The sequence below is a fragment of the Protobothrops mucrosquamatus genome, unplaced genomic scaffold (genome assembly GCF_001527695.2).
Source record: "Protobothrops mucrosquamatus isolate PMUCROS unplaced genomic scaffold, P.Mucros_1.0 scaffold2839, whole genome shotgun sequence".
NCBI lineage: Eukaryota > Metazoa > Chordata > Lepidosauria > Squamata > Viperidae > Protobothrops > Protobothrops mucrosquamatus.
Window position 1 is genome coordinate 21,877 of NW_015388871.1, and position 13,899 is coordinate 35,775.

At 44.5% G+C, this 13,899-nt stretch overlaps 1 protein-coding gene across 1 annotated transcript in view; it reads right to left on the bottom strand.

Moving 5' to 3' along the window:
- Window positions 1-4,235: 4,235 nt before the first annotated feature.
- Window positions 4,236-13,899, bottom strand: part of LOC107296504 (serine/threonine-protein kinase 38-like) — a 28,249-nt gene continuing 18,585 nt past the window's right edge. Inside the window, exons 8-12 of the mRNA XM_015825858.2 lie at window positions 12,749-12,810; window positions 10,578-10,792; window positions 9,454-9,549; window positions 6,978-7,069; window positions 4,236-4,591 (exon numbers count right to left, since the gene is read on the bottom strand). Coding sequence (XP_015681344.2) covers window positions 4,464-4,591; window positions 6,978-7,069; window positions 9,454-9,549; window positions 10,578-10,792; window positions 12,749-12,810 — 593 coding nt within the window. The 3' untranslated portion in view covers window positions 4,236-4,463. The remainder of the gene's footprint in view (window positions 4,592-6,977; window positions 7,070-9,453; window positions 9,550-10,577; window positions 10,793-12,748; window positions 12,811-13,899) is intronic.

Here is a 13,899-nt window from a genome sequence, read left to right on the forward strand (position 1 = left end):
AGTGGTTTCTTTAAATAAATGGATATAAACCAGACAGTCTTTTCCATATAATTGCTTTTGCTGGCTGGGGAATTCTGGGAGTTGAAGTTTCTTAAAGTTGCGAAAATTGAGATACATTAAAGCTTAAAATATCAATCTCGTGCTATTTTTCTTAAGAGTACAAGGTGTTCTGAAGAATCTAGGAGAAATATACAAAAAAAAACCCACACCCTTTTTAACGTTTTAACATATTTGACAAAAAGACTGCTTTACAAAAAAAAAGTGCCGTGTTTATTGAATATGCTGTAAAAAGCCTTATATAAATATTTATAATGCCTTCTATTGTAACTTTTTGCAAACCACAACTACGGAATTTATTTTTTTCTTTAAAAAAAAAAGGAAAGGTACAGTGGCCATTCGAATCCCAACACTTTTGAAACGAAATCGACCTCAAACAAGTCAGATACAACCTTGTTGAAATGTTCAGAGAAAATTAGAATAATCTTGAAGAACCAATGAATGGCCCAGGAATTGATGGGTACGTTGTTAAAAGAGGGAAACAAATCCTGCAAACAAAAATATAAATATAAAACTCATCATTAGATTTGGACAGCTTTTAATGAGTTTCCGGCCAGTAGTGGCTGCAAGGGAGCAGAATGACAAAATTAATATTGTCCTGTAAGCCCCGCCCCATTTCTGTATGTGTCATGATGTCACTCAACACACCCAGAAGGGGTGGGGCTTTCAGGAAGCTTCTGTAGATGTGCCCCACTAATGTTGTAGAACCTCATCTTGTACATCCCCCCCAAATAATCTCAGCAAGCAATACCCTTATTAAAATTACCAGCAAATCTCTTTGAAGAACAATTGTGGTATCCAAACCTTCTCTATTGGCCATCATCTATGAAAACTACTTGCTGATCTAGATTGCAAGATGTAGATCAGGGGTAGTCAACCTTGGCTCTTTTATGACTCGTGGACTTCAATTCCCAGAATTCCTGAGCCAGCTTAGCTGGCTCAGGAATTCTGGGAGTTGAAGTCCACGAGTCATAAAAGAGCCAAGGTTGACTACCCCTGATGTAAATCAAGACCAGTCTAGATAACGGGCCCTTGGTCAGCCACCTTATCCATCTGGAGTAAAACTGACATCATAAAGTCAATCCTTTGGTGTGATCCACTAATGTTCAATGTTCCTCAGAGCTCTTCATTAGGGCATCCCATAAGCCTGGCCTTCCTCAACCTCAAATTTAAATTCAGATTCCTCAAATTTCAAACAGGGTCTAATTCTCTAGCAAACCAGATCACCAGGGCAATTTCCCAGTCGTTATTCCCAGGATAAATCCCAAGGACTGGCAATTCTGGTTCGCTTCTGGATGTCCCAAAGATGCTTTTTCCAAAAGGCAACTGGACTTTCTTGGTGGGTTTTTTTTTTGTCTTTGAAAACATTTGGCTTCTCATCCAAGAAGCTTCTTCAGTTCTTCAACTGAACTGAACTTCGGGAACTGAAGAAGCTTTTTGGATGAGGAGCGAAACGTATTCAAGGAAAAACAAAGGAAGCCCAGTTACCTTTTTTGGGGGGGGGAAATCACTTTTGGCACAACCGTGACCTAGATCAGGGGTAGGCAACCTTGGCTCTTTTATGACTCGTGGACTTCAACTCCCAGAATTCCTGAGCCAGCATGGCTTAGCTTGACAACCTCTCCCTTTCCCCTCAGCATGGCTGGCTCAGGAATTCTGGGAGTTGAAGTCCACGAGTCATAAAAGAGCCGAGGTTGCCTACCCCTGACCTAGGTGACTGAGAATCTCCATAGATGTTTACGCTGGACCATCTCCACATAAACTCGCTTGCTTTACAGTATTTCTTGTCCTGCTGCCCTTGGAATCAATGGTTCTACAATTCAAGTAGGAACATGAAAAATCCAGAAAATTAGAACATGAGGGGAAACCAGCTAGCCTTTATAAAACCTTGTGCTTGTTGTCTACATGGAACAGCTACTCTATTTCCCCCCCCTTCCTTTAACTTGGAAAACACTGCCCTTCCGAAGCAAATACACTTGTTAAAGGTCTGCCCCATATGTCCTTCTGATTTCTGGATTCTTTTCTTTTCTAGTTTAATGAAAAGAAGGACTAGGGGTGACCAAACGTGGAAGGTTGTATCCAATTTTAGTCGCCACACTATAAATAAGAATGTTATGCTCTAGAAAGAGCACAGAGAAGAGCAACAAAGATGATCGGGGGACTGGAGGATAAAACATATGAAGAACGGTTGCAGAAATTGGGTATGTCTAGTTTAATGAAAAGAAGGACTAAGGGGGGACATGATAGTAGTATTCCAGTTATTTGAGAGGCTGCCACAAAGAAGAGGGAGTCAAACTATTCCCCAAAGCACCAAAAGGGAGGATAAGAAGTAATGGATGGAAACCCATCAAGGAAAGAAGCAACCTAGAACTAAGGAGAAACTTCCTAACAGTGAGAACAATTAACCAGTGGAATGACTTACTTCCAGAACACACTTGGAGATTTTCAAGAAGAGACTGGTCAGCCACTTGTCCGGAATGTATAGGGTCTCCTGCTTGAGTGGGGGGGGTTGGACTAGAAGACCTCCAAGGTCCCTTCCAGCTCTGTTATTCTGTTATCCTCTTTAACTCAAACTCCCCATAGAAAAATAAATTAATCAAAGACAGTATTCGAACCACCCTCGCTTCCCTAACCCAGCAATTGGCAAGATTTTAATTCAGAAGAACTCGACAAGTTAAAAAAAAAGGGGGTGGGGGGAGAAACGGTTTTATCCTTTTTTTAGTACTCATTTTTTTTAAAAAAGTAAACCACCTCATCATTCTGGAAAAAAAGGAAACAAAACAGAATCGGTCAAGCTATTTCAGGATCTTTGGTACTCAAGAGGAGAACAAAATGGCACAAAGCATCACAGCGATGTTAAATTCAGAAGGAAAGGAAACAAGCAAAAAATAATAATAAGATTGAGCTAAATGCTGAATTTATGCCGGATTTTTTTTTTCTCTTTGTCCTAGATCAGGGGTAGGCAACCTTGGCTCTTTTATGACTCGTGGACTTCAACTCCCAGAATTCCTGAGCCAGCATGGGGGAAATATGGCCCCCTCATGACTCGTGGACTTCAACTCCCAGAATTCCTGAGCCAGCCATGCTGAGGGGAAAGGGAGAGGTTTCCAAGCTGAGCCATGCTGGCTCAGGAATTCTGGGAGTTGAAGTCCACCAGTCATAAAAGAGCCGAGGTTGCCTACCCCTGCCCTAGATGTTTCCAGCGGTTAAGATGAAAGCTGTCACTCACTTTTATTTGATAAAAGCGGCGTCTAAGTTCTGAAAACAGGTAAATGCTCACTTTTCGGTTAATCCAGTTCTATGCCAGTTTGTCTACTAATTACAATCGGAAGTAGTAACTTCTCTCTAGTGTTAAAACTAGGAGCCCTGAGCGAGAGCAGGAAGCCAGCAAGTGTGGCAAATAACCTTTAAAAATAGCTAGTTTAAGTAACTCTACGACAGCTTCTTAAGTCACCGTCCTTCCTCTGCGGGGAACCACGTTATCAAACGTGGTTTCCGAGTCTTTTCGTTTTTCAAACAGGTAGTCCTCGACTTACGACCACAACTGAGCCCAACATTTCTGTCGTTGAGTGAGACAGTTGTTCAGGGAGTGCTGTCACCCCGTTGTACAACCTTCTTCGCCACCGTCCTTAAGAGAATCGCAGCAGTTGTTAAGTTGGTAACCCGGTTGTGAAGTGAATCCGGCTTCCCCATTGACTTTGCTCGTCAGAAGGACCCAAAAGGGGATCACTGCAACCGTCATAAGTACATGCCAGTTGCCAAGCAATCCGAATTTTGAACACGTGACCCCGGGAATGCTGCGACGGTCGCAAGTGTGAAAAATAAATCATCAGTCATTTTTTTCAGTGCCGTTGCAACTTTGAATGGTCTCTAAAGGAACTGTTGTAAGTCGAGGACCACCTGTGCTTTCCTACCTAAAAACCTGCCCAGGTAAATACCCAAACGCAGCTACCTTGTTGAGAAACGGACAAGGTCGCTTCTTACACCGACATGATCTTTTTAACACTTGGGCAAACTGCACATAGTTTGAACCATGAACCGAATGTCCTTAAGAGGCAGAATTGACCATTTTAAACACACATTTCGGCAGTGCAGATAACAAAGAGGACGTCGGTCGCTTGTTCTTTTCTCTCTCTCTTTCTCTCTCTCTTTCTTTTTTTTTTCTTAAAATTTCCAGTACCTCTGTCGTAATAAAGTTAACAAAAATATTCACTATTAAAAGAAGCCGCCAGCTGGCACTGCCAACTCATTGTCTGTAGTAGTCTCAGAAATCCTAATCCCGTAGAATTCCTTAATTTCTGGGCCGGGTCCGCAGGCGCCGGTCTGTGGGAGCGTCGGAGAGGGTGGCGATCGAGCGGAGGTGGACAGGGTACCTGAGTTCTTACGTTTCCTGGCTCCGCCGCATCTCACAATTTCCCTGCCTTCATGTAAGAAGGGATGGAGCCCCGCTGAGTCAGCCCTTCGAATCTCTTGTAGGTGTAATTCAGGAAAACCCAGTCTTTGGACTTGAAGTCCGGTTCGGTGGTATTTGGCACTAGAACAAAGAAAAAGATTTGATTTTTTTGAGGACACAGAGGGGTGCAGGCTTCCCGTGGAAGGTCATTTCAAATGGAAAGTAAGAAGGTGGCTTTGAACTACACGTTTATTATTAAACTCGCGGGATCCTCTCTGAGCATGGTGGTTTTCTGGCAGACGTTTCATGACCCAACTAGGTAACATCATCAGTGCCAGAAGGGAGTGGTGTTTATGGAGAGGAGGAGGAGGAGGAGGAGGAAGAGGAAGAGGAGAACTGTGGAGTCCTTGGTGCTCTCTGAACCTGGTGGTTTTCTTGTAGACATTTCATTACCCAATTAGCTAATATCATCAGTGCTAGAAGGAAGAGGGGTATGGGAGGAGGAGGAGGAGGACCATGGGGCCCTTGGTGCTTTCTGAGCTTGGCTGTTTTCTTACAGACATTTCATTACCCAACTAGGTAACATCATCAGTGCTGGAAGGGAATAGGGTTTGCTCTCATTTTATATACTATGGCTTGCTCTGTCAGTGTTGCTGAGAATGCTCTTCATTGGATTAGGCTGTGCCTTATTGTTAGCTTGTTTATCTGCGTGCTCCTTGCTGTTCTCTGAGCTTCGTTGTTTTCACACACCTGCTTCACTACCAAACTAGATGCCTATGGAGATTCTCAGTCATCCAGGTCATAGTTGGTCCCAAAGTTGTTTTTTTACGAGGCAACTGGACGTCCTTGTTATTCTTTGAAGACGTTTCACTTCTCATCCAAGAAGCTTCTTCAGCTCTGGGTGGAATGGAAGGATTTATACTCCTTGCAGACAGCTGGTCATTTGCCTTCTTTTGGAGAGTCGTTGAGGCCACCTGAAGGTTTATCTATGTCAGGGCTTTTCAACCAGTGGTACGGGTACCACCTGTGGTACATTGGCACCTGGCAGGTGGTACGCGGCCATCCTAGAAAAGTGGTAGCGGGGGAGGGGAATGAGCTGAACCGGTGGCAGCACCGCACAAGCCTGAGCGAGAGATGGCTGGAGCTGCAGGGCTGTCAGGGCTCAACGGAAGCGCCAGGATCAGCGCCAGGCTCCAGCTGGAGCTCGGCGCTGATCCTGGTGCTTCTGCTGAGCCCAGAAGAAGCGCCGATCAGCTGGAACGTTGCAGCATCTCCAGGGTCTTGTGATTTATATTCAGATGCTTGGCAACTGATTCATATTTATGACGGTCACAGTGTCCCAGGGTCATGTGAAGTGACCAAAACCTGCTGCAACCACCCAGCAGACGGGGGGAATAAAAACCAAACACCCCCCACCCCACCCCTGATGCCAATCCTCAACAGAAATGCTCATAATGAAAACCTCAGACAGGAGGAAGAGCGCCGCCAGGCAGGCAGGCAGGTGTCTTGCTCGGCTGTGGCTTGGGGGGCACTTTTTTCAGTGTCATTGTAACTTCGAACAGTCATTAAGCGAACTGTTGTAAGTTGAGGACTACCTGTACTTCATCACTTTTTTCCTTTCTTTTTTGGGTCATCACGTTTTTGACACCTTGCTAGGCGACTGGTGGTACTCGGATGTTGCCGTATCCTAAAAGTGGTACAATGGGTGAAGAGGTTGAAAAGCCCTGATCTATGTCCTCGGAGTCATCTGAGTGGTGCAAATGGGTATAGAGCCTTCTTGGAACTGCTGAAAGGACTGTGTTGTAAACTGGAGATAGATGGTGTCGTATCCCTCCCCCCCTGTTGAGAGAGGGCTGTTCAATTGAAACTTAAAAAGAATGCAAATGACCAGCTGTCTGCAGGGAGTATAAATCCTTGCATTCCCCACCATCCAGTCAGAGCTGAAGAAGCCTTTCTGATGAGAAGCGAAACATCTTCAAAGAAAAACAAAAAAGTCCAGTTGCCTCCTGAAAAAGCATCATCAGTGGATGTTATCTACTTTGATATTGAAGCATCTGCATGAAAACCACCAAGAGCTCCAGGAAGACCACAGTTCAACCCTAACTTTCAAATATTCTCTTCTGTTATTTGTCTGAGTTGGGAGTTCCTTGACTGGGCTGTTGCTTACTTCTTGATTGTTGCAACACTCACAAAAATAAACTAGAAGAGTTTATCTCAAACTAAAACTCTTGAATATTGTTTTTTTTTACCTGCTAGGTTTTTTTCCTACGTACGTTGCTCTGGGCTTTTGGGGAGTGGATGTAACTACCAACCAACCAAGATTGATCTAAAATGTACCTACAGTGCTGTTATTAGTCCTTTGAAATATGCCAATACTAGTCATCTTGTTGAATTAGAACACCATCAAGGTCCCATTCGATAATACGATTCGAAGCAGCTCACTCCAATAAGAAACAAAAGCCACATATTGTCTGAGCTGCAAGCCAGAAAAAATGGGCATTGTTGCGTCAATGAGTATAGCGCTCACCTGGTTGTAAAATGTCCGATTCGGGGAATTCGTCAAAATTGGAGGTGTCATCTATACTTTTGATTTCTATAGTGATCGCCGCTGGCCTTTCTCTAAAACGAAACGCAAACATCACAGAAATCAAGACTGCAACCAACTTTGGGCTCGGCTCAATTGAATCTTGCTTCAAAACCTTTAAAACAAACTGGGCCCTTTTATGACTTGTGGACTTCAGCTCCCACAATTTCTCAGCCAGGCACTCTTCAAAGAACTTCGAGGCATTGTTTACCTTAAAGAATCTTTATTCAAGTAGCATAGCATCGGAAGCCGAAATCTGAATTCCCCTCCCCTGAGCACATAGTATCAAAGCACAATTCCCTCCTCCAATTAACAGTCATAAATCACATTCTCCAATTAGTTTGAAATGCAGGCTTCCCCTCCAGTTCTTCAATCCGCCATTCCTTATCATCTCTTATTTCAATAACCTTGGTTCTCACACTAGTTACAGTATTGTTATGTCTAACTAAACTCTCATGCACATTCCTCCTCCTCCCTCCCTCCTGATTTCTAACCCAATTCTTATAATCTCTTATTTCAAGCTCTGAATTCACACACTAGTACAATATTGTTATGTCTAACTAAGTCCCACCACATTTCGCCTCCTCCCACAGCACCATCTAATTCTAAGAGTAAAGCATAAGAAAGAAAAAGGCTGCATCTTCATATGTTGTCAAAGCAAGAACATCCAATGCTAGCAGCCTTGACATCTTGAAGTCCACAAGTCATAAAAGGGCCGGAGTTTGAAGACCCCTGCTTTAAAACAAACCAGTCACCTCTGACACAAACACAAATGTATCTGCTACTTCCTTTCTAAATGCGTTTAAATGCACTTCCAGGTAGATCCAGGTGAACACACATTACCTGTTAATACCTCCTTAAGGAAACTTTTGTCTTTAGTTCCTTGGGCAATCCCCAAGGAAATACAGGCAGTCCTCGACTTACAACAGTTCATTTAGTGACTGTTCAAAGTTTCAATGACACTGAAAAAGGGACTTACGACCGTTTTTCACACTTAGGACCGTTGCAGCATCCCCAGGGTCATGGGATCAAAATTCAGATGCTTGGCAACTGACTCATATTTATGACGGTCGCAGTGTCCCGGGGTCAGGTGATCCCCTTTTGCGACCTTCTGGCAAGCAAAGTCAACGGGGGAAGCCCGGATTCACTTAACAACCGGATTTCCAACTTAATCAACTCCAATGATTCATTTAACGTGGCAAGAAAGGTCGTAAAAATGGGGCAAATCTCACTTAACAAATGTCTCACTTAGCAACGGAAATTCGGGGCTCAACTATGCTTGTAAGTCGAGGACTATCTGTACACATTGACTCAAGATGTATACAAAATGCTCAGGCCTGTTCCGAAATACCTTGTTGCATCCTGGTGGCGCCTTCTTAACGTGTGCGTGTTTTGAAGGACCTATATGACTACCCTGGTGGTGCAGGGGTTAGAAGGCAGTATTGCAGGCTGACTCTGCCCACTGCTAGCAGTTCGATCCTGATCGATTCAAGGTTGGCTCAGCCTTCCATCTTTCTGAGGTCAGTGAAATGTGGACTCAGATTGTTAGGGGGCGATAGGCTGACTCTGTAAACCAGGGGTCCCCAACCTGCAGGCTGCGGACTAGTAGTGGGCCGTGGTCTGCTGGCTATCGGGCTGCGGGAGAGGCTGGCCAGTGTGCACACGTGTGCTCGCACACCTGCCCACTTGCGCTAGCACTGTGGCCGTGGGGCGCAAAATCTGGACACTGCCATACTGTCGGGTGCAAAAATAGGGCAACGTGCTGCAGGGTGCAAAACTGGGCCTATGCTGCGCCTCGGGACGCAAAAACGGGACACCGCTGTGCCGCGGGGCGCACAAACAGGCAGAAATGGGGCGTTGTGCTGCGCAAGAACAGAGCAGGGCTAGCGAGTATCACGCAAGTGCTAGCCCCACCTGTTTGTATCACACGTGTGGTCGCGGCCCCATACGCGTGCACACAAACATGCGCTCCCGTGTAAAACCCTTCCCCGTCCAATTCCCTCCGGTCCGCCAACCAAGAAAGATTGGTGACCTGTTCTGTTCCCTTCCATTCTAAAGCCCTGGTGGCGCAGGAGTTAGAGTGCAGTATTGCAAGCTAACTCTGCCCACTGCCAGCCGTTCGATCCTGACAGGGCTCAAGGTTGACTCAGCCTTCCATCCTTCTGAGGTCGGTAAAATGAGGACCCAGATTGTTGGGGGCAACATGCTGACTCTGTAAACCGCTTAGAGAGGGCTGTAAAGCACTACGAAGCGGTATATAAGTCTAAGTGCTATTGCTACCAAGCAAATCCAGGAAATATGCAGCTTCTTTAAGGAGATACTGACAAGTTCAAGATATGGCTCCTGCCTGGGATGTAAAGGCCTGTCTATCCCTCAATTTCCCTGAATTCTTCCATTTTTCACTTTTCACCCACTCTACCTGATATGTGCCCAGTCCACCCCTTCAAAAAACGCGTGGCTCTTAATTTCTTCTACTCCGTTGCTGCCGATTCTGTTCTCACCATCAGTGCAAAATCTAGAAGAGGGGGGAAGATTTATTTTTTTTAAAGTTATTACTAAGGTAGTAAATAGTGCAATACATCACATTTTCTAGCCTACAATTTGCTTTGAAAAACAAGTCTGGTACAAAAGTAAGAAAACTGAAGATTTCGGTGTCCAAGAAGACGCCTTTTTGATACCTACAACCAGCCCCAAATTCCAGTTATCACACGTTCTCCGAAAAAGATGCTAATTGTTTATCATCTTTTCCATAAGGGGGTTAAATAGATCTTTTCTGAAGCCTTCTGTAAATGTAGGAAACCTGGGGGACAGGTAGGATTTGATCAAAAAAGCCCAAATAGCTGGATAATCATCAAACAGGAAGTGACGGAATTTCTTTATAAAATCCTCCCCATCTTAAACTGGCATGAATTTTTGCATTCGTCCACTTCCAACATTTACTCCAGAGTCTTCTACTGGTTAGACTTTTAGTTCTTCTCCTTCCTCTTCTTGGTTCTTTCTACCAGTTCTCCCTCCTTCTCCTTTCATCCACCTTTCAAGATGTGGTCTACAGCTTACTTCCTGGACTCTTAGTTCTATCGACGGCTCTTTCCTACAGTTTCAGTTTCTTCTTCTCTCCAATCTGAATCTGAATCTGATGTAGGAGATGAGGGGTCAAATGCATCCATGAGCCCTTTCACACTCACAAGTTCAGCCCACCATGAATTCCTTATCTCCCACTGATTTTCCTTGGCTGTTAGTAGTTCAGATTCTTGTAGAGAGCTTAAGCTTACAATAAATCTTTGAGTTGCCCGGATGTCCTGGTTTCCGTGGCACTTGATACCATGCTTCGTTTCCACTGTTTTCTTGGCCAAAGTGATGTTTAGAAGTCTACACTTACACAGCCCTGCGGTTGCCTTCCACCCCATAACCTCTGACGAGTGATTCTATCATTGTAACGTAAAGCTTCTTCAGCATAATGGCAAAGAAAACTAGATTATCAATTATCAGGCAAACCAAACCATACTTTGACGGCTTTCCTGCACACGTAAGGGAAGGACTTACTTTAAAATTAGGTCCTTTGCCTTTTCTGAAATGGGGACCTCTGGTGGAAACACCAAAGTCTCTTTCCAGTTCATAACTTTTCTATATGTTTCTTGGGGTGTTTCCGAGCAAAAAGGTGGGTATCCTGTAGAATGGAAGACAAGGAAAAGCATTGAATTAGAGCAGGGGTGTGTCAAACTCAATTTCATTGAGGGCCACATCAGCATTGCGGTTGCCTTCGGGGGGGCGGGTGTGTGTGGCCAGGGTGGGTGAGGCCTACTGGGTGGGCGTGGATGGAGTTGGTGTGGTCTACTGGGTGGGCAAGGCCAGCTCGACATCATTCGCGTCAAGGGTGCCTGTAGGGGCCTGGGCAGGAGTGGGACAGATCTGAGGGTCTCTGGCAGAAAGGGGTGGGACCGGGGCAAGCGCCAAGGCATGGTNGATTCAGCCCACCTTTTTAAAAATAAAATAAAATAATAAAATAAAATAAAATAATAAAATAAAATAAAATAAAATAAAATAAAATAAAATAAAATAAAATAAAATAAAATAAAATAAAATAAAATAAAATAATAAAATAAAATAAAAAAAATAAATAAAATAAAATAAAATAATAAAATAATAAAATAAATAAAATAAAATAAAATAATAAAATAAAATAAATAAAATAATAAAATAAATAATAAAATAAAATAAAATAATATAATATAATAAAATAATAAAATAAAATAAAATAAAATAAAATAATAATAAAATAATAATAAAATAAAATAAAATAAAAATCCAGGGTTATGTCTTTCAAAGAAAACAGGGCGGGGTCTTCCATCTATCTATCGTCTAGTTTGATTTTCATGCGTTCTCTGAAAACAGCATTGTTTACCATTGTTTACCGTTCTGGTTTCTGGCAAAAAAAAATACCCATTGGGGGCAATTGATTGCACAGTCCTTCTCCTCCTCCTTCTCCTACCCCCCTTCTCCTTCTCCTCTCTACTCCACAAACCCCCTCTCCCTTCTAGCACTGATGATGTTACCCAGTCGGGTAATGAAAAGTCTGCAAGAAAACCACCAAGCTCAGAGAGCCCCATGGACCCCACAGTCTTCTTCCTTCTCCTCCTCTTCCTCCTGAAACCTGCATTATCCTACTACTGACATATGCAATGACCTAGCTCTCTAGTGAAGTCTAGAATTACTGGGAACGATGGAAGGAAAGAGAAGAAGTCAATGGACTCAGCTTGGAAATTGGGAAAAAGATCCTCTATCTAACAGTCTTATCTATTTGGTCATTAGAACTCGGCACCAACTTGATTGAGTATATCACTCAATCAAATGTCACAAAACCAAATATAATGCTTGTGGGATCCTTGGTGTTCTCTAAGTTCCGCTGTTTTCTTGCAGTTGTTTCATGACCCAACTAGGTAACATCTTCAGTTCTAGAAGTTGCAAGCACCGATCCCTTCTGGCACTGATGATGTTACCTAGTTGGGTAATGAAACGTCTGCAAGAAAACCACCAAGCTCAGAGAGCCCCATGGACCCCACAGTCCTCCTCCTCCTCCTCCTCTTCCCTGCAAATCCCACTCCCTTCTAGCACTGATGATGTTACCTAGTTGGGTAATGAGACGTCTGCAAGAACAAATCCAAGCTCAGAGAGCTACAATGACCCCACAGTCGTCATCCTCCTCCTCCTCCCCTCTACTCCACAATCCCCTCCTCCCCTCTAGTTACCTAATTGGGTCATTGAAATGTCTGCAAGAACAAAACCAAGAGTGCTACAAGGATCCCGTAGTCCTCCTCCTCCTCCCTTCTAGCACTGATGATGTTACCTAGTTGGGTAATGAGACGTCTGCAAGAACAAAACCCAGCTCAGAGAGCTACAACGACCCCACAGTCGTCATCCTCCTCCTCCTCCTCCCCTCTACTCCACAATCCCCTCCTCCCCTCTAGTTACCTAATTGGGTCATTGATATGTCTGCAAGAACAAAACCAAGAGTGCTACAAGGATCCCGTAGTCCTCCTCCTCCTCCTCCCTTCTAGCACTGATGATGTTACCTAGTTGGGTCATGAGATGTCCGCAAGAACAAAACCCAGCTCAGAGAGCTACAAGGAGGACCTGAAGACCACCTGACTTCCTCGGGACCTTTTGACATGGAAGGACTTTGCAGAGCTCAACAGGGTCTCCGGGACAGCACTCACCAACTGCCGCCTGTTCTTCTTCCACGTTTCTGCTTTTCTCTTGGAGTTCATATTCTGAAAGGCTGAATTCACGAAACAGAGCTAGGTGAATGAATGCTTTGCATTTTTAACAGCATCACAAAAAATTCAGCCTGCTTATGGGATTCTAATGCAGGATACGAAGGGGCGCATCGGGTAGGGCAGGAATGAATGACAGGGCCTTTTCTCGGGCAAACATTTTAAAAAAAAAGACCTAAAAAGCTATTTTAACCGTTTCTTTCCCTCCCTAAATGGGTCATCGACATAGAATTGCAATGCATTAAAAGAGCCGTTCTGCTCCAAAGACTTTGGAGACACGAAATCGGAAACGGTACCTCTTACAACTTCCCTGTTGCCTTGCAGATATTTCATTACCACACTAGGTGACGTCATCAGCGCTAGATCTTTTAGAGCATTGATAAGGTGGTGTGATTTGGTAATGAAATGTTTGCGAGGAAACCACCAAGCTCGGAGAGCGTCATGGACCCCACAGTCCTCCTCCTTCCAGCACTGATAATGTTACCTAGTTGGGTAATGAAACGTCTGCAAGAAAACAGCCAAGCTCAGAGAGCGTCAAAGACCCCACAGGCCTCCTCCTCCTCCTCCTCCTCCTCCTCCTCCTTCTCACATACCCTTCTCCCTTCCAGCACTGATAATGTTACCTAGTGGGGTAATGAAACGTCTGCAAGAAAACAGGCAACCTCAGAGAGCACCAAGGACCCCACAGGCCGCCTCCTCCTCCTCCTCCTCCTCCTCCTCCTCCTCCTCCTCCTCACATACTCTTCTCCCTTCTAGCACTGATTATGTTACCTAGTTGGGTAATGAAACGTCTGCAAGATAACTGCCAAGCTCAGAGAGCACCAAGGACCCCACAGTCCTCCTCCTCCTCCTCTTCCTCCCATACCCCTCTCCCTTCTAGCACTGATGATGTTACCCAGGGCTTTTTTTCAGCCGGAACGCGGCGGAACCGCGTTCCGGCACCTTTTTCCGGGCCGGCTGCACCGGAAATAGCCCCTCCCACACCGGAAATAGCCCCTCCCAAATTTTACTTGCATTCCTGTTCTCTAAAGGGGCGGTCCTAGGGTTTGATGAGGGCGTGGCCAGGTTTGAGTTCCGCCACCTTTTCTCCGAGA